We start from the raw sequence: 20,583 nt of genomic DNA on the forward strand, positions 1-20,583 counted from the left end.
TTAGTGTCATTTTTTTACACAAACATCAATATCATAATTTGTGTTATTTTTTAAAACAACAGTCCAGAGGGTCCCGCAAGGACATTCAAATTTCATCTGACTTAAATCATGTGGACAGATTGAAAGTGGAGAGGTAAATGAGAGAGTGAAAGTTCTTCTCGAGCTCTGCTAATAAAATGACTGGCCAGCAGGGATGCCCAGGCAGAAAGATTTAATCGCTCAATATAAGACACCCTGACTATTCCAATACCTGTAAATCATGTCAAATCTATTAGAAAAGGCTCCTGTTTTAGTTTTCTCTTTAAGTTGACTTTCCAACCAGACCGGGTACAACATAATCAGATATGATTTTTAAGTGCAGTTACATGTTGTTAGTACTGTAATCCTATTAGACATAATTTAATCCCCTCACATTACTTAATCCTGCAGCCACATAACAAGTGTGTGTGTGTGTCTGTGTGTTATTGTGTGTGTCTGATGACCCACCAGAGAAGCAGTCACAGTTGGGGTCTATCTTACAGTCACAGTCCGTGGGGGCTCCAGAGATAACCGATATCTCCCCATTTGTTGACACCTGTGGAGTGTTTAAAAAAGTTATATACAGTAGGAGATCATCGGTGAGAGAGAAGATAACACTCTGCAGCAATCTTTGTTCTCTGTTGTTCCCCAACAAATATGATAATAATGACATTTCATAAAAACCTGAGCTGAGAATGCAGATTACCGATATTAAAATGAAATATGAGGAAAGTTATTTCTGTGTTTGTCTACTGCTACTTCAACTATCTCAGCTGTTATCTTAGATGATCCTTTTCATTTAAAGGAAAAACAAAGGAGTATGTATGTTCAGTGGGTGAGAACAGTCCTGCTTAGTCTAGGCTTTGTTGAAGGATTGATGCGTCTTTGCAAACTTAAATCCCGATCTCCAAACAAATTACAGTGATTGTCCTGATGGGGAGTGTTATAAATGAATGAATAAACCGCTCCAATAATAGTTTGATTTTGATTAGACTTGCAAGAATGATGCCTCTCATGTGAAGAAGAAGAAGATAATAGTTTTGATTACATTTTTTTTTAAATCATCGTTGTTATCCTAGGGAAAGTTGATATCTAGGGTATGTTTTTCTGGATTTGTTTTTTAATACTAGATTTTATATTTTGACTGCCTTTATTTTTAAAGTTACTATGTTTAATACTTTTATTTAAAGTTAAAATAGCTGAAATGTGTGCTATTTCTAAAGCTCAATATTAAACACCTTACATATTATTTGTTTTGTAAAATCCATAGAGTAGAAACAATATTTATGTTAATTACTGAGGGTCTTGCTCCCTTTGAACAGAACCAGGTCAGCTGTTTCCTCCTGTTACGACTCTCTGCTGGCTGTAGCTTCATATTTTATGTACAGACATGAAAGCAATATTGACCTTTTCAGTAGCTCACTGGAATCGAAAAGGCGAATTTCCAAAATTCGAAACTATTCCTTTAAAGTTTTACTCTCCATATTTATCAAGCATCTCAATACAGGAAATTACTCTTAACTGGCCCAAAAATCTCAGGTGGACACACATTTGGTCCTAATTTTAGTCTTTTACTCCCTAGAAGTGAAACTGTTTCATCAACTTTGTTAAGACAGGAAACGACTCAGTGTACGTTCTTCAACATTTATAAGACATGCAGAGCTGCCCGGAAAATTCTGAGTCTAATCAGGAAGACAGTCATTAACAAAACATGTCCATGAACGCAAGGAGTGATGAAAACAGAGAATAAAGAATCTTGGGTAATGCCAAGCAACTGGATTTGAGAGTCATGTGACTTGTCTGCAGTATACTGTACGCTCTGTCTTCACAAATATGCTCCTTTCACTGGAAACAAATTCTTGCAATTTGCTCTTAATTGAAAACAAACAAATACGGCCACAACACAGCTAATTTAAGTTGTAATGATTTTGATTTTAATGTGCCTCAATGCTCTGTTGCTATGCATATTCAATAACATCCCTGCCTCTATACAAGATTAAAAATAATATTCACCACATATTAGTTATGCATGCCTAGGCCTTGATGTTATGGCCAAATGTTCTGGGTGTGCATAACAGACAGACGTGCCTGGACCGTCAGAGCAAATCAATAGCAGCCCTAAAACATCGCCTCAATACCTAGTAGTGGCCAAGACATTTTTAATAGGTTTTTATCATAATGAAAAAACAGACTTCTTAGATAAATATGATGTCGGCATTTAAGTGGACGTTGCTTTCTAACACTTTAAAATAACCCAGCAGTCTGTACCTGTGCATGAGACATGAGACCACTGCTAATTTGAATTTCAAGGTTCTGTTTCATTCACTCAGAAAAGAGGAACTTGTTCCTAAGATTGTATTGAGTCCGAGATGCTTGGCAAATACAGACCTACAAATATCAAACATAAAGTAACAAATACTGTAAAAAACAAAAGGGGTATTTCTATGGCCTGTCCAATCTCCATCAAAAAAGCATTCAAGGCTTTTAATGTTCCAGTCTGCTTCCACATGGACTCAGTGTGGTGCTGCTGACCATAAAGGGACTATCGATTGAGTTCAACAGGGAGAATCTTTGTGGAGCTGTTGCCCAAATACTGTGGCCCTGTGATAGCATGCTGCTAGTTAATGGAACTAATGGACAAAAAGCAATACCCCCCCCACACAACCACCAAAAAGACCCCAAACCAAAACAAAGGACAATACATTTTTGGAGTTTTTAATGAGTTTTGACTGTCCTTGTGTAAGAACTTGATTCTGAACACCGTCTTGTTGTGCAGCACCACTGACCTCAGCTAACAACCTAACCACTGTACAGAGGTGTCAGAAGCATTTGAAGTGTTATTTCCTGTTTTATCTATTTGGCTTGAGATAATGTTCTTGCAAGGTTCCCAAGCTCTGTGATCATTCACAAGCAGGCAGGGGTGTGGACATCTGTCCTAAATTTAGTAAGAAGGACGCAGCTGCAGACACTGCAAAGGTGTAGTGGAATACAATAACGTGTAGTAAATTAAAATTGGTCATTTATTTACTGTGCTGATAAATAAATCTAAACAGACAAAGGTTTGATAATGTGAGGCTGGTACAATATCAGATCAGTTCATTTTAATGGCATCATTGGTAGCTACGCTAATAAAGCCCAATCAGAGCATCTCAAGCTAAAAATAACCTGAAAGCAACAAAAGTATGCGTGGAGGGTGACCTGTTGTATTCGGTTGATGCGCCTCTCATCAGTCTCTGCGATGAACAGAGTGCCCAGGTGGGACAGGGCGATGGCCTTAGCAGCCTCCAGGGTGGCGTGCACCGCTGCCCGGCTCACCAGATGGTGGTCAATACCAGGAACCTGGCAGTGGATTGGACGTCCTGCCACAATACGAACCTGAAGACTTTCTGACACCTAAAGAAATATACCCTCATGTATCAACTATGTAAAAGAGAGGCAGAATGTAAACAGTTATAGTTTGTGTAATGATGTTTGGTTGATAGAATGAGCCACAGGCAATAAGGCTTTGCTGATCCAAGATATCAAACATCAAGAAGTCTAAGCCTGCCTCATCTAATGAAACTCATTTTTGTCAAGATAAACACTCAAAGAGGTAATTCATTAATTTTGGAGAACAGGTCTCTGGTTAATAAGAAATACTTGAGTGACATAGTGTGTAATTTTTTTTAACAAGGTGCTCTTTTCCTTTCTTTTATGTTAGCAGCCACACTCACTCTAAATGCACCTAAAGTGGCAGCACTGCAATTTGTAAGAAATATTTCATTACTGTTTCTCTGTCTGCTACGTATAGTGCCAGTATCTCTCCAAAAATCATATGCTTCAATAGAAAAGAATACTCTTAACATTCATTCACTGCAAAATGTCAGTATTACTTGGCTGTTTCTCTACCTGTAGAACAATGTTGTTGTCCAAGATATAGAGGGAGTTGTCCAGTGGGTTGATTGCCAGGTCTGTTGGCCACTCCAGACGCACCTGTGCCACAACACACACAGGTACAAAAAACACATAGTACATCATACAGCATATACTGTTTCTGTCTTTCTATCAGAAATGACAACAAAAGAACAAGAAAGCCTTGGTGGCAATCACCCACAAGAGTCACTTACAGGTGATACAAATAATATCTCTTTAATAACCTAGCATTAGGCCTCCTGACCCTCCCTGCTCATGCAAAGGTCAGCGGCGAGCAGGGAGCCTTCCCCGTGTTTATTCAAGACTCACACCGGCTTGCCTCGGCACAGTTCCAAATGTCAGCCAATAACTATGATCGCCGCCTGCTCAAATAGCACACCGTGTCACCAAGACAGACAAACCTACACTAGCGCACGGCCACCCACATAACTGCGCCGCTCATGAACACACAAACACTCAAACTGTGAGCTGCGTCTGCTGTGGAGACAAGACGATGCATATCTCAGGGATCAGTGAGGTGATTGATGACTCTGAGGATGGATTGGTAAATAAATGGATCATGTTAAATTGCCACTGACATGTCCAATTATAGGCTCTGTCAAATGAGAGAGAAGAGGGTTCACTCTGAAATCCCATTTTAAGATGTAGAGAGATTCATCAAGCAGGACTCACCCTGTTCTTACCGAAAGAGGACATGCATCAAGTCTTTCCTGCTTGTGATATTAAACTCTGCAGTGATGCCGGGATCAGTTTTGCAGACACCCCCCACCCCATCATGAATACAATATTCATGTAAATGTAATGAAATAGAAGCATGAGGTAGCACAAAATAGAAACAGTATGTTTGAGTACAGGTACCTCAAAAGAAAACTTAGGTACACCATACAGCATGAGTCACATCCAGCTAGTCATTTTGTATAGCTTCCTGCAGTGATATTGATCAGAGCAGTAGTCTCCATAAATGCTGACGCCACTTTGAGGTCACAGCAACTCGTAAGAACACAGATGCAGGATGAATGTGACTGGATACAATCAGATGTGCTGCAGAGGCTGATGACTAGCAAAGATTACTGTGAAGTAACATGAGCCGCTTCAAAGACATATAAGAGCACCTCTGAGAATTCACCTGGGCTGAACACGCATATTCACACACACATACAAGCACATGCACAGGCACTTGGATCCCTATGTGTGGGAAGAGATCCCTCTATAGAGCCAACAGTTCATCTATAATTCATCCTCTGCTCTAATAGGCCTGATATAAGTCAGCAGAGTGATCTGAAGACTGGCTGATCAAATCTGTGCAGTGGTAGTCTTTGGTCTTTCTGCATGCACTCTCTCTCTCACAAAGACACACAGGAATTCATACAGTTGCCTCAGAAAGTATTCAGACCACCTCCCTTTTGCACACTTTACTGTGTTGTTTATTTATATTTAAATTGGTTAAATTAAAACTGAATTTTACAAAAGTTTTACAAACGTTGACAGACTCAATACTTTATAGAGGCCACTTTAGCACCAATTACAGCAAGTCTCCACAAGATTTAGTCAGGTGAGGATCAGTGCTTGGTGGTCAGCAGTCACATAGTGATTGGAGCTTTGCCCAAAGAGTTCAATTTGTGTCTCATCAGACCAAAGAATCTTTCTCCTCATGCTGTCAGTCCCTTAAATGGACATTTGGCAGATTCCAAGCAGGCTGTCATATTCCTTTTACTTAAAGTGGCTTCCTTCTAACCACTCTACCATGAAGGCCTGACTGATGGAGTGCAGCTGAGATGACTGTCCTTCCAGCAGGTTTTCCCATCACTGCAGAAGACTGCTGTTGGAAACTCTGTTAGATTGACTGTTGGGTTGGTCATCAAGGCCCTACTTGCTCAGTTACCCCTAGTGATCCAAGCGTCTTCCATTTCACAGTTATCGAGGGCAGATTTACAGATGGCTTCATGCCCTTGTCCTGATCTATGATTTACCACATGCAGAGGCAGATACATTCCCCTTCAAAAGTATTGGCAAAGTAAGTCCTTTATTTTTGCTGTATACTTTTGCTCACATGAAAAATGGGTAGGTTCAAACTAAATGTGCTATCTTCTAAGTTATTTATTGGATCCAGGTGTAAACACCTTGAAAAAAAAGCTGAAATGTCTTTAGTCTCATATTCATCTTTTGATGCCAAACCTAAATGTTTTTAGTCTAAAACAAAAAAAAAGGAACTGGCCTTACTGTTACTGCAGTTTCTTGGACTCCATCGCTTGATTTTGTCCTGTGGGAACTAATACTGCAAACACAGTAGTGTGCCTTTCTGAACTATGTCCAGTCAATTTAGTTTGCTACAGGGGTGGTGAACAGAATGCACCTGACCACGCTGTAATTTGAAGGGTTTGAATATTTTCAGAAACCACCGTGCATACATCTTGAAAAAGGTCAGAGAGTGTCTATATTGGAGGCTGAGCAATTTATGGAATGACAAGAAAAATCAATGAGTGTAAGCAAACAGCAGCAACAAAAACAACAAAAAAACATTTGTGAGCTGTCGCCCTTTTAATTAATCACTCTAATTAGTCAACACAAAACACATGCAGGAGTCTTACATGTATTTGTTATTTCTGCAGATTATTTAACCAACATTAAAAGGGATTTAACAGCTGTAGGCATTTAAACTCTACGGCACTATTAGCTTACCTGGCTGATGTCCATGCGTGCATCACAGCTTAGCGGCTGCGTCGACATCAGTCCATTTGAGCCAATCACAGTGGAGAGCATACCCCTCTCATTAATCTTCTGAATGGTGGTGCCATCAACAAAGTAGACAACACCTCTCTTATCCACTGCAATACCTGGGTGGGCGAGAAAGAGAGAGACGCAGGATGAGCTCTTGGAGATGACAGAGAGTGCGAGTGGGGGTGAGAGAACAAAAAGGAAAGGGGAGAAAATGTGAAAGAGTGGATGAGAGAGAGAAGAGAAGAGGAGGAGAGGACTGAGTAAGAGAGAGAAGTAAAGTGGAGAGAGGAGTGGGCTTCACAGAGGCATCCAACTCAGTTAGACATTCAGCTCAGCAAGCGGCTGTCTTATCAAAGGCACTGCACCACAGAAATGTAATTATATTTCCATTCTGGAGCCCACTAAAGGGATTAGAACAATGCAACTGGAGGAAGTAGTTATTTGTCACATTAGATGTGAGCAGGGTGCCGCAGTGAACTCTTGACATTTGACGCTTGTGCAAATGTGCATAACAAATGTGCATCCATGTGTTTTCATGTGCGAATTCGCTTACCTGTGCACATGAGCACAGGCTTTGCGTGTGTGTTTTGCTATAAACAGCATATACTTGAACTCTCCTTGCAGCGTTGCTCTAAAGTCGAGAGCGAGAACAGAGACAGGGAGAGAGGTAAGTCCAGGTATTAAAGGTCAGAGCAGACTATGAATCATTTGTTATGGATGAGGATCAGCCTTCATCCCAGTCTCATCTTCATACAGAGAATAGCCCTTTGACTCAACTCCTCATCAATAATATTCCATGACTCAACCCTAACCTCTCATTTTGTCAGTTCTCCTTGATTGCTTTCACTTAGCATCCATCTAATCCATACTTCAGTATTCCTACCTGCCACCTTCAATGCATGCGGGTTATGGTTGTGTCATTTTGAACTTAATTTTGTTTATAGTTTATCATTAAGTCAAGCCAGGGTTATGCACATATATCAAATATGCTTCAATGGACATAATGGAGGCATATCCTTAATAATATCCTTATATATCTAATTATGATACAATCAATCACAAATCTCAATGTTTCAACAAACAATGCAACAAAAGAAGTCATTAAATTATACGCATTAGCATGCAAACATATAAAAATGATTATAGGTTTAACTTTTCATTAATTAGATATTTGCTTAGTGAAGCTGCATTAATCAGAGGTGTAAAGTGGTGAAGATCCAACTTTTATTTTGCAGGAACAGTGAACTAAAACATTAAAACTGTGGGTCATTAAACCAAAACAGCAAGCTAAATGAAAGCAAAAGAACATTTTATAGAGCTGAGAGGAACTGCAACTTGGTGATAACTCTCTGTGCATGACCACTTTCTCATTAGACTTTTGAGGCAACATTCGCCTAAAAATATTGATTAAAGCAGCTCTAAAGTGACAGACAACAGTGAAAATGCCCACTGCAATAACCCAGATATGAAACAGAAGGAAACAGAAGTGAAGCTGTAATGACAGAATATTTGATATTTGTCCATTCTAAATGAAGTGACTATCAATATTGTTGTACATTACACTCCTGTTGTTTGACTTAATTTCAATTCCAGATATAACAAGCCTGGCTGCTGTCCCAGCTAAAGCCACAACACAGAAAAAAACAAACTGATGAAAAAGATTCAAAGAGCGATCTGACCATGTAGAAGTGCCAGAACATCATAGGAAAAATGGACAAAGGAGCGGCACCATCAGTATGCAGTGCAGCTCCAACTTCTCCCTCGCTCAGTCATCTTGTCCCATTTGCCTTGATTTTGTCAAGGGAAATGGGTCTTTCTCCTTTCAAACTCTGCCATACTGGATTATGTTGGGATGTGTCTGTGCTCTCTCTATGAGCCCACGATAGAAATCCACTGGGGTCTCACTCCTCAGTGACACACAATAGTTTCCTTCACACGTGACTTCATTCAACATGTGCACGTACACAAACGAGTACAGATACACACGCAAACGCCTCGCACTGCCACCACGACTACGTTCGCGAGTGTCCTCAAACCGAGCAACCCTGGACCGACTCAGTGAGTCATAAATCCTGCAGGTGCAGTGGAGGTGGGGCTGTTGTGGGGGGTGGGCAGGGGGAGGGCCAGGGTCAGTGCATTTCCTCCAGAGGCCAGAAGGTGAACTGCAGAGCTCTCCCTCCTGGCCCTTTCATCATCCCTGTGACACAGACAGATTACACCACCCACACAGTCTCACCTCCCCCCCACTTCAACACTCTTCCTCTCGTCTAGCTTCCCTCGCTCTCCATCCTCCCTAACTTGATCTTCTTCTGATCTCTTTTTGCTTCGTCTTTTCTCTCCTTGTGTATTTTCTTGTTGTCCTTAGTTTTATTTTTCTGCTGTGCCCCCTTAGTCTTGCCCTGCTTCTCGCAAGTGCTAATCAAATCAGTGACCTTTGACTCTTCAATAATGTCTGAGCTCTGTTTTTCTCGGTTCAGCCCATTTTTTTACTCTTCTCCTCTTTCCTCTTGGCCTTGCGATTTCTCCGCCTGTCACCTGGCATTATTCAGGAGGTCTCAATCCACAGCGCAGTCTCAGCCTACTTAGGTTAGATATTCGACACAGCCTCCCTGCTGTGACGCCGTCGTGTGATATTTCCTACTTTCCTTTCACTTTCCCATCCATTCCTCCTCCTACCACCCTAAACCTGTCCCTGATCCTGGAGCTCATAAATCCTGAACAAGGACATGACGAGGCAGCCGGGGCTCTGTCTCAATACTGATTTTTGTTCTCTCCCTCTCTGTCCCTGTATATCAGCCTTTCTTCCTGGCTGCTTTGCTTCCATTTACTTCCATCCTAAATTCCCCCTATTCTTTCGTTGCCTTTGTCTTTCTGACATCCTCCCTAACACATGCTGTGTATTTCTTGTAGTGTACCTTTCAAATAGCTTCCAATCTCTCATCAACAATAAATACAGGACTGAGCTGACACTGGAAAAACAATGAAGAACAATTGTTATTATTGGTTGGCAATGTTGAAAGGATTTACTGTATGCCACTTTGTGTTTTTTAAGAGTGTTTTGCCATGTTTATTGAAAAGGCAAAGATTAGTCCATATTTTCCTTGTCATGGACTGGATTTCCTGTTGTTGTGGGCAAAGCTGGGTGCTGAGTTAAGGGAATTTACAGCCTCGCCCTATAGCCGATGGATACTAGCAAGACATCAAAAGATTTACCGTCTCTTCCTGGGTGGACCTGGCACTCTGATATTCGTGTTTAGAAGCTGGAAGACACACTGGTGGAGAAATAATTGAGATAAATTTCACCTCTGGAGGGAGACGGACATTTGGTTAAAGTTGGACTGGATTTTATCATCAAAGGAAAGTGAATTAGACTGAGTTGCACTGACCTTGGAAAAACAGAGGGAGGGGAGAGGAGAAGAGCTAAGGCGAGGGTGATACAGTGACGCTATTCCCATTCAGCTCAAATTTAAGGAGAAAAACACAGCCAAAGAGAAAGAGACAGACAATGCCAAAAAAGGTGGGAACAAGCAGAGAGGTGGTTGTGAGACAAAGGGATCTGATGAGGAACCGCTTCAATTAGCCATTACAGGCAAATCACTCTCAATCAAAGAATCTCTTTGTTCTCTGTCCTTGTCAAAAGAATATCAGTTATAACGGCCCCCTGTGGCACTGCAACACAATCCAATCTGATTAATGCTCTGGAGAGGGGTCTTAGCGAGCATCAGTGTTGATTACAGCTATTTGAAGAGCAGGAGCCACCAGGGATTTTCCAGGCTGAGAGTGAGCGAAAGGTGAGGAAAGGTGTAAGGTGAGGAATGAGAGGAAGTGAGAAATACTAATTATAACATAAGCTTCTGATTATGTATCTTATTTGACAGTTGGAATACAGTAACATCAGGATGTGGTGTGTGTGTGTGTGTAGTGCATACTGGCTGCTAACACTTGAGCCCTCAAGAGTGCAGGAAGTCAGACTTCTAGTGTTGTTGAAGTTTCCCTTTGACAGCGCTTTCAATGTTGACAGCAAGGCTGCCAGAAAAAAAACACCTCTATGGATGAAAGCATGAAGCATTGTAAAATTGTACAGAAAACAACCACATCATTGTCTGTCAGCTAGTGAAACAACCGCCTAAGTACAAAATCTTGCCAAATTCTGCAAGGCAAAGACTTTTAAAGAGGTGAAAGCGTGAGTGCATATATGGAAGTTCCATTTGTACGTGAAAACTTTCATACACCCACACAACCGCAATACATGTGCAAACATAGGTGAGTCGTACACACACGCACAGACTCACAGAGAGAGAGAGAGAAAGAGAGAGAGAGATTGCCAGCAGCCTGAGGAGTAAGTCATTCAATCTGCCCTCCCATATCCCCAGGCTCAGTGGGTGTTAATGATATGGACTGACATATTATTACAGCATCTAAATGATGCTAGCTGTAGCTGATTATAGCCCATGGCTTTTTTTGTACAAAGTAACTGTGTGTGAATGACAAGTGGATATAGACAGATGGACAGTTTCACCTGCACAACTGGCCCCTGTGAGGGACTCTGGCCATAAATAAAGTCAACCATATTAGCTGGGGAAAGCCCAGAGGGTTCACTAACTGCTACAGTCCAACTGTAAGTGAAACTGAACAACACACTGTTTCAAAGAGTCTTTAGCTGGCTGTGTGGCTTACAGTTCCCTTTCATTTCTCCTTGAGAACGCACAATGTTGCTCGTGTGTGAAAGATGTGAACACATGTGAATGCACACCCATGTGAATGTGTTCAAGTCTGTGTTGTGGTTTGTGAGAGTGGGTGGGTGTGTGTGTGTGTGTGTATGTGTGTGTGTGTAGGCTATGTGGTGAAGCAGCTAGGCAAAAAGATAAGGCATGGCAGTTAATCACATTGTGTGCATATGCAAATATTGAGGGGAGAAATCAGAGTGTCTGCAGATGAGAAAGAGTCCCCGCACACACCCACACTCACACTCAACTGTTGTGAAGACATTGAGATTGCCTGATGTGCACAAAAGGGAAGAAATAAACCTGTTCACTCAGTTTCAGCACTGTGAAATGCCTCTATGCATTACACTGATTTTGCATTGAGTGTGTTGTATTTGAGCATTTATATTAAAAAAGAAAATATAAAAAATAAATTAGAAAAAGTTACATTGCGTGTCACACGTGTTTTTGTAAATTCTGCATCGAACACTGCTCTGTGATCTATGACATGCGTGTCTACGAACTGCAGTACAGGCGCTGTTTCCAATGGCGCTTATTTTCTCAAACCAACACTTGCCACCAATCAATATAAAACAGCACCATAAACGAGGACGGGCATGTATTTCTGAGAGATCTTTGGTAAGCAGAAATAATTCATGCTTCTTGTAATTAATTATTCATTAAAGCCCCACAGAACAGACAGTGGCTTAGTAATTAAGTCTGAATCAGACACTGTGCCTCATCTAATTATCAACCACTATAAGTTTGTTAACATATTAACCCGCATTAATTAATTATTGATAGCTGCCTTTTTTGAGCTTGTGGTTCTCGACAACACATGTATCAAGAGGCGAGACATTGAAAGCGCGCAGAAAACTGGAAAGAGATTTTGCAATAGTTGCATGCTAATTTTTGTGCGAATAAACATTTTTTTTTTTTTTTTTTTGTGAAAATATGCGACTTGGCAGTAATTGCCTTGTTTGATAGCAAAGGAGAGATCCAAAGCAATCACAGAGGCAGCAGACAAACTCAATTATAAAAGCAATTGAAATGCTTTGGACTAGAAAGCTCCATGAAAGGCTGAGGGGTTTGGATCAGTGTGGAGCGTCTGAAGATTATGTAGCACTGTTTAGAACATCAAACAAATACAAGGAGGTATATCAATAGAGACTCTTTTACCAAACACACCATCAGAACAACAAGACAGAGAAGCTGTGCAATGGCAGAAAGAGGAAATGGGATCAGATGGGAGGAAACAAATGTTTTCATGACCGAAAAAGTGGAAAAGAGGCACTAAACTATTAAAGATTCTAAATCTGTATATGCAGCTTCCACCCAAACAAAGTTCCCCACATCCAAAGAGAGTGACTGAGCTACAGGCAATTTCACTACAGTCTGTCACTGATAGCTGGCTTTGCAGCCGTTTCACGTTTTTTCTTCCAAATTTTCCAAAAGAAACTGCGTGAGTGCCTCCTTGGATGGAGGTCGTTCCACAGGTCTCGCAGAGCGCTGCAGGTGATAATGGTACCCAGGTGCAAACATTTACTGGCTCTGTTTTCCCATCCTTATAACAGCAGCTGTCCCCCCACTACTCAAACGCAAGCAGTTTCAATTGGACTGCCAAGCCGAACTGTGTCTGCCACCATCACTCTCACTTATTATACTATTTATTCATCTTTCTGTCAGTGTATTTAAAGAATCAAGGTGAAAACAACCTGAATGGGCATGAGTTCACTATCTCTCTCCTAATCAGAGCCCTCTGCACCTCCCCCTGACCGAGACAAATGCTTCTATATCTGTGTGTGTGTGTTGGGTATTCACTTCAAGTAAATGCAATTTATTCCCCCACAGTGGCAAAGCTCCACTCCTCCTGTCAGCTTGCCAGGTTCCCAGTGGAGGTTGACAGCCCAGCTGCCAGCAGCGGCCATCTCCACCAGTTAAAGGGACATGCATGTCACATTTCCCATGATCACGCTGACACTGTCAACCTGACATACTTTTAACAAGGCACCCATAACTAACTCTGTGTCCCTTCACTGGGAGAAGCGGAGTCGGTCCAGGGACCCAGAGGCTGTCAATCAAAAGCAAGCATGCAAAAGCACACCGACTCGTACAAACGTAGCACAGTTGATGCACGGGCACAGCCTTTGGCCTTGATCCTGCATCTCTTATTGACTCAGGGCTTCATTACACACACAGTGAGCTTCAGTAATCTCTCTGAAGCTACCCTACACACTCCGACTACAAACAAGGTAGCTGTCAGTCTGCATAATGTTCTACCTAATGCATTACTCAAATAGCTGCCGTTTTACAGGTAGAGCCTCGTTTTAAGTCAGCATAAATTTGCCTCTACTAACCCCACTGACGATATATTCTTTAGTCCTTAGTAAATCCTGGCAGCAGGCTGACTATTTCCTTCCAGAATATCTATGAGTGCTACTGTGACGCATGGTGATTAGGGCATATACTACCTAGTTTCTAAGAGAGAGATCCTTGTTTTTTAAAGTATACCAAGGAGCATCTTATCCATTACTCTGGTGAAAAATAAAGCTTCAACTTACATACCTACATAACATTGCATCACAGTGGGTTCAACACAATGATACATTGAGCTCTCCCATCAGGCCAGAGTTCAACTTATATGTCAATGTTTCCTTAAACTTCCCTGACTTTAGTTTTTCTAAATGTATTTTACAATCCTACATGTTCTAGACAATGCCAACCAATAGGTATATCTGTAATTTCTGGAAAAATGAAAATCTCTGGTTTCCTACTTATTTAATCTTAAAGCTACAATAAGTATCTTTAGTTATGAAATTACATTAATGAGAATTCAAAGCTTACTAATAAAGCAGAAATAATTAAAATTCTCTGATTGGTTAGAAGGTCAAACCTCACTCAAAGAATTTTAGAAGGAAACATCTCTGTAGCGCTGGCAATGCTGTTCAATGAGTCTGGATCACAGAAGGCTTCAACCGTAACCTTTTCATATTAGGATTGGCAGCATACTGCCAGTAAAAAAACATGTTGTATGTTTAGGCCAGCAATGTTGGAACGCTCTCATTTTACCATATAAACATCATTGTGGTGCTCCAAATCACCTGGGGACTCTAGGAAACACTGTAAGTATAATATGCATGAATAGAAAGTAAGCTTATTCTCCACAATGCTTTGCTCAATCAGCAAGCAAAATGCCAAAATAGTAAAAGCAATAGTACATCGAGTCAGGTCAAGATAGACCCCAGTGTAAAGAGTTTGATATATTTGAGCCAGGATTCAGCTACTATTTTGTAGAAATAGTTTTTTTTTTCTTCTTTTGAGTCCTTGTTCTGTCTAGAGGGAGCTGTCTCATCATATTTAGTATTCCTTTACCAGAATAACAACATGTGCATGAACATTTAAATGGCCTATGTCTACATTTCCTAACAAGAAGTTTCTTGTGGCAGTCAAATAAAGACCAGTAGGAAGTAGGCTGACCTTGTTGTAGCACAGATAAACCTCTTACAGGGCTGTCACACACGAAAAGCTTAAGTCGACATTGCACAGAGCAATTATTCATTATTTCCAATGGAGAGAGTTGCTGCACTCTACAGCCAGCTATGTGAGCTATAATGGAGCAAACTCCGTCCAACTCACAGCAGATTTAGTGAAGAAAAGAATGGAGGAAGTTCTTTTAAGTGAAATGATGGGCATCATTAGCAGATTAGAGAATTAATAATGTGACAGATTTTAGATTACAATGTACATAGTAATTTAGTTAGCTGCTTCGTAGAATGTCCTTGTGCAGACTATAATCTCTTCTTTATGTGTTGTACAACCTGTGTTTTGTTGTTTAGATCAGAACGCTTTGTGGGCCTGTCATCACGCCAAAAGCATCACCACATCAAAAAAAAAAAAAAAAAAAGACAAAGAAAAAAAGCGTATACAGGCCATTTTAGAAGACAATCAATCAGTTTAGGGTTTTGGAGATGTAAACTTGAGACCCCAGTCTATTTCAACCTCCAGATTGTCGAGCTGTGACCTGAAGGTGAATGCATTTATATGAAACTGTGAATTAAGTAATTCTTTTTAAGTATGAAAATGCTGACACGTCACAAATGTCACTATGGTCCATTGTGCAGTGATTGATATCAATATTTTATTTTATCATAAAAAAGGAAACACCTACAGTAGATAATTACCATTTGGGTCATTCTAATTTGTCCTATTTTCCTTTAGCTTTGGAACACTGGATGACTAGAGGTCACTGGTGGTGTTACAACTATTGGACTGCACTATATGTGTAAGATGTTCAAAACAGAATGCCAGTTAGAAGTATTCTGCATTTATCATTTACCAAACCTGACTTTGAATGTGTCACAATGGAGTACAGGCGAACAGACGTCTGAGTGAATAGTTCCTGCATTTCTGTCAGAACACTCTCATACTGCACACTGTTTGACTGTGACAAAGTTAGCAGTACAGTAAATATACAAACAGGACAGGGGCCATATCTCTGCAATTCTTTCCCCAATCATGTAAAGATTGCTCACTGGCTGGACAAGTCCTCAATGTACCTGTGCACAATGAGCTTTGCTTGATGCTCTTTTGCTTGGCCCTCCGGATTTGCTGCTGGCAGCTATATTCTTAGCATTAGTTTTGGGAGAAACGAGGCTCTGGCAGAACTTCATATTGTGGCTGCTCAGTGATGCATGTCTCCTGCCGCTCCTCTAATTATCATAGATGCTGCAGTGAGAAAATAAGCTGTGGAAAGAAATAGCATGACCCAACAGTGTCTCTCTAGTTTATATTATCATAGAGTATGCTGCTGTTTGCCTTGCTGTGTGATTAATTCATGTGTGTATCATTAATGCAGGAATGTCCAGAGGCAAAGACAAAAGCTCGGTCAATGTAAAATGAAACACAGGAGCAGGCTGTTAGAAATTGTGCACACATATGCACACACTAACTGAATCTTGGAGCTAAAAACACAGTGAGACTTATCTGATGCCCTTGTTTTGCGAAGTAGTGCTCTGTTTAAACCAACAGAAACAATGATAGTTGACCCTCTGAGAGGAAAGGCAGCCACAGGGCCAGTTTAATATGCAGATGAGGTGTGGGGCTGCTGCACGCTGCAGGATTTAGAACCAAAACAGAGTCCTCTCTCCCTCTCTCTCCCTCTCTCTCCCTCTTTCTCTCTTTCTGTTTATCCATTTCATTCACTCTCTTTTTCTCTCTTTTCCTCCATTCCCCATTTTTCTCCATTAATTTCATATATTATTTTTGTTCTCCCTTGCTCTATTTCTCTCTCAGTTTTGAGCTCTCTCTTTTTCTCTATCAATTTAATCCCCCCCACCCCACCGCCCCCCGCCCCATCCATTTTGTGAGACGCAACAATCACTCTGCACTAAATGCTATGGGAGCCAGAGGTAGAATAACAATGGCATATTCATTCCAAAGTTATAACACAGAGCAGCTGGCACAGAGGCAACACAGCCCTAGGAGATCTCATAGCTTCCCTGCTGCAGCCAGCATTTACAGTTTGGGAAGTGGCAGTCTTGAGAAAAGTGAAACACAGGCTGCAGTGGTTAGTGGTTGCAGTTAAAGGACACTACCGCTCATATAACTCCACTGTTGATGTAGAAGCAGGAGGCTGGTGTTTGCTGACTTAATGGCTTGAGTATGGGCTTGCCGACAGCACTGAATGCTTGATTCACAGCAAACTGGGCAACGCTCTGATGCACCCTGCCATGTTTTCAGCCATTTCTGTAAATGAAACTGTTGCCCAGTGTGTGATGATATTCATTCACTTAAGCTGCTTATATGTTAACCACCAGCCAAGACAGATACTGTACAGTATGAAACCAGGCTATGCTGGTCTGAGGTCTGTGGTCGAGCAGTGATGTTCCACGTGAAGCATATTTACTTCTGACTGTGTGTCTTTTTTTCAACTCCCTGACTGTTCAACATGCTAATAACCGTTACTAAGTTAAACCCTGCTGCTTCATTCTACACCGCAGCCGTGGTATCTCAACACTGATGGTGTGCCTCACAGCTGTGCCACTGAGTGAGATGGGGACAAATGTGCTGTGTCTGCCTGTATGGGGAAGAGAGAGAGTAGAAGAAAGAGACAAAAAGAAAAGAGAGGAGGAGAGGACAGAAGAGGGGAGAGAGCGAGGCCGACGGGGCAACAGGAGAAATGTGGCAGCATGTCAGCTTCTGATAAGGGCATTAGTCTGCCCCCTGTGGGTCCAAGTGAGAGACTGACACTGCAAGCACTGCCACTACCATGTACACACACATATATGCACACACACCTCTCTCTGTGGATGTCAGCTTTGCTGTCTGGGACTAGTCAACAAATAATAGATAAGACCTGCACATGGCAAACACCGACAACTAAACTCTCAATCACTGGCGTCACTCTCTGAACTCTTCTTACCAAATACAGACACACATATTTTTCACACCAACACAACTATTATTCACCAAATGCATGTGGAAAAAGTACCCCTTCATGTTGTAAACAGAAGGAGTGCAGAGACGTGAGCCAAGGCTGTTGGGTCCGGTGGGACTGACGCCTCTTTCATGTCAGACACGGGATCCATCCTAAATGGAGCAAGGCCTTTTATTTACCAAGCTAATTGACTGCAGAAGCACATGCAGAGCCAACTCTAAACAATGCCCCAGATCTTGCATTCATAAGTGAGTGTTTGAAGGACACAACATAATCCCTGCATCTTAAACTATGGAGAGACTATAAACTTGGGCAACAGCAATGTACTCAGTCGTGCTGCAACACTATTGGCTAATTTAAAATTATGGATTAGTACTTAACAACTATTTGCTGTGTTGTAACAATATTATGTGTCGTAGCAGAACAACTGCGGATATGTCAACACTGGGGCACAAAGATGATTCATTGATGAACCAGGAAGAAGGATAGAAGAAAAAGCAGGAAGGGAGGGACCATAAAAAAGAAGGAAGGCACTAATTTGGTGCAAGGAGCTCACCAGAGGACACAAGATAAGATCAATGCCAGAGAATCACACAGCCACAGCTTCAAGACAGATATTTCTCTGTGAAGTCTACCACTCATTACCATTGGTAAGAGGGTGCAAGGAGGAGGAGTGTGGGCCGTGGCAGATGGATGACAGGGAACCAGGGGGCTCCAGGCAGAAATCTCCAGAGCCTTTGTAAGAGCTGGTTAGTCGGAGCACAATGGCCACAGAAGAGAGTCTGTGAAGTGCAGTGAGTCAAAGAGTATAAAATACCTGACCGTGAGTGAACAGGAGGAGTCTTGGGACAGAATATTCTATAACTGTATAAAGGCAGATACAACATGTTCTAAGCTATGAGGAGCATGTAGACTGAGAATAATAGACTTCAGATCATCTGTTATTTTGCAGCAGGAATCGGCTCCATTCTTGTTGTTCTTGTGCATCTGTATCTTTTTCGTTTTCATAATTCTTTCCCTCTTCTATCTGTATGCACTTACAGTAGAAAGTTGGAAGAAAGGACATTAAAAATGAGGTGTTACACTGTATTTAGGACCAATGGCATTTGAAAAATGGAGACACTTCTATGCTACATTTGTTTATTGTGCTGCCTATCTACTGGCTGTCTTCCTCAAGTGTCAGACTGCATTGCATGTGCAGGCTGAATGTGACTGACAGGTGAGGCCATGTAGTACTGTGGGTGTAGCCTGAGTGACAGGCCTGTGGCTAAATCTCCTGCACGACCTGGGGACTAAGAGGTGGCCAGTTGTGGGCGTGATTGATGAGGGCAGTAAACAGATTATTTCTTCTTCTTGGCAGCATATGTTTTTTTGTGCAAATGCAGTTTGCACAAGCCCAATCTATTCCCATGATGGTTTCCCCAGACTACACTATATGATATCAGCTATATATCTGCATGATTCAACACATGGTGGTAGCCCAGACAAAAACTAGAAGCATAACAATATGTCATTTTAAACTCTGGAAGACAACTGATGCACCTTATAGTGCTCTTCCGTAAAAACTAGCATCCTGTCATGTGTGTTCAGCATATTAGACACACAAGCATAAAGCTTCACAAATAATACAAATGTGCTGATAAAAAAAAACAAAAAGGCAAAACAAAAAAAACAAGCACAGCGTACAAATCCATTTAATTTCAGAACATGACAAGGAGCATTACAATGTGCAGAGGTAATGTGTGTAATATTGAAAGTGAATGAGTGTAAATGCAATGTTGCAGTGGTAGTTATATTCGTATAGTTGAGTGTTAGTAAGCTGGTGCAGTTAAATGAAATATTGCTCATGTCTCAACACTAGAGCAATGTTGATTTCAGTGTTTTAGACCGTTAAACTGTTGACACACTTCAAAGACGCACTTTACTACTGCAGAACAGTGCCTTGGACAAAACAAAAAAAACTCCCCTATTTTCAGCTTTCCAGTGGTTTACAATGCTTTGCTGGTGACAGAAGTCAGAAGAGACCAGCAAGACTTGTTCCAGCTAACAAGTGGAACCAAAGAAAGCAAAGAGAAATGTGGTACAGCAGCAGAAAAGATACACGGCTGGAATCCACTCCTGTCAGCTAAGAAGTAAGTGCAGAATGATTAACCAATTCAAATCGACACTCCGGGCTTAATGTCTGAACTATATTTGCGTTAATTCAAATTACTTTAACAGGGCTAGAGCTGGGAGAAAATCAGGGCTGAATCTGCAGACTTCTCTGTATTAGAAAAGCTTAATATGACAGGCATATTTGGTCTAAGTTTAGCGCCCACAAATGTCATTTTCTCCTGTAAGCCAGGGAAAGCCACGCTTACCCTATTAGACAGTCTGTTATTGTCATTTTAATAAAAAACATCAAATATGTTTTTTTTTACATGACAATTACTGTATTGTTATCTTATTTCCACGGACAGCTATTTTCTCAGTTTCTTAAAATTACTGAACCTGCCACATTCTAAATTGCAAATTGTGCATCTGTGGGTTAGCTTGTGTGGTGAAGACGGATACTGAACTGCTGGAGTAGAGCCATTTACTCCTGTTAAAGGGAAGCCAGGTGAAATTGGCAGGACTGTGTGGGTGTGCACATACTGTGCTTGACTGACATCTGCCTCATGCTGCTGTTAGCTTTTTTGCATTTAGCAAGGGCTTTATCATTGTTAATACTATGTGGAGCTTGGTGACCCGATGTAATTGCCAGCATAGCTCCACTCATCCCACACCATTGTGGATCCTATTGTGCCGATCTTATAT

The 20,583-nt window shown here is 41.3% G+C and overlaps 1 protein-coding gene across 1 annotated transcript in view; it reads right to left on the reverse strand.

The window, feature by feature from the left end:
- tenm1 (teneurin transmembrane protein 1) overlaps positions 1-20,583 on the reverse strand; it is a 148,856-nt gene that overhangs the window by 14,621 nt on the left and 113,652 nt on the right. Inside the window, exons 23-26 of the mRNA XM_026357422.1 lie at positions 6,610-6,764; positions 3,907-3,990; positions 3,217-3,411; positions 487-574 (exon numbers count right to left, since the gene is read on the reverse strand). Of these exons, the coding sequence (XP_026213207.1) occupies positions 487-574; positions 3,217-3,411; positions 3,907-3,990; positions 6,610-6,764 (522 nt within the window). The remainder of the gene's footprint in view (positions 1-486; positions 575-3,216; positions 3,412-3,906; positions 3,991-6,609; positions 6,765-20,583) is intronic.

This window comes from Anabas testudineus, chromosome 10 (assembly GCF_900324465.2).
Source record: "Anabas testudineus chromosome 10, fAnaTes1.2, whole genome shotgun sequence".
Taxonomy (NCBI): Eukaryota; Metazoa; Chordata; class Actinopteri; order Anabantiformes; family Anabantidae; genus Anabas; species Anabas testudineus.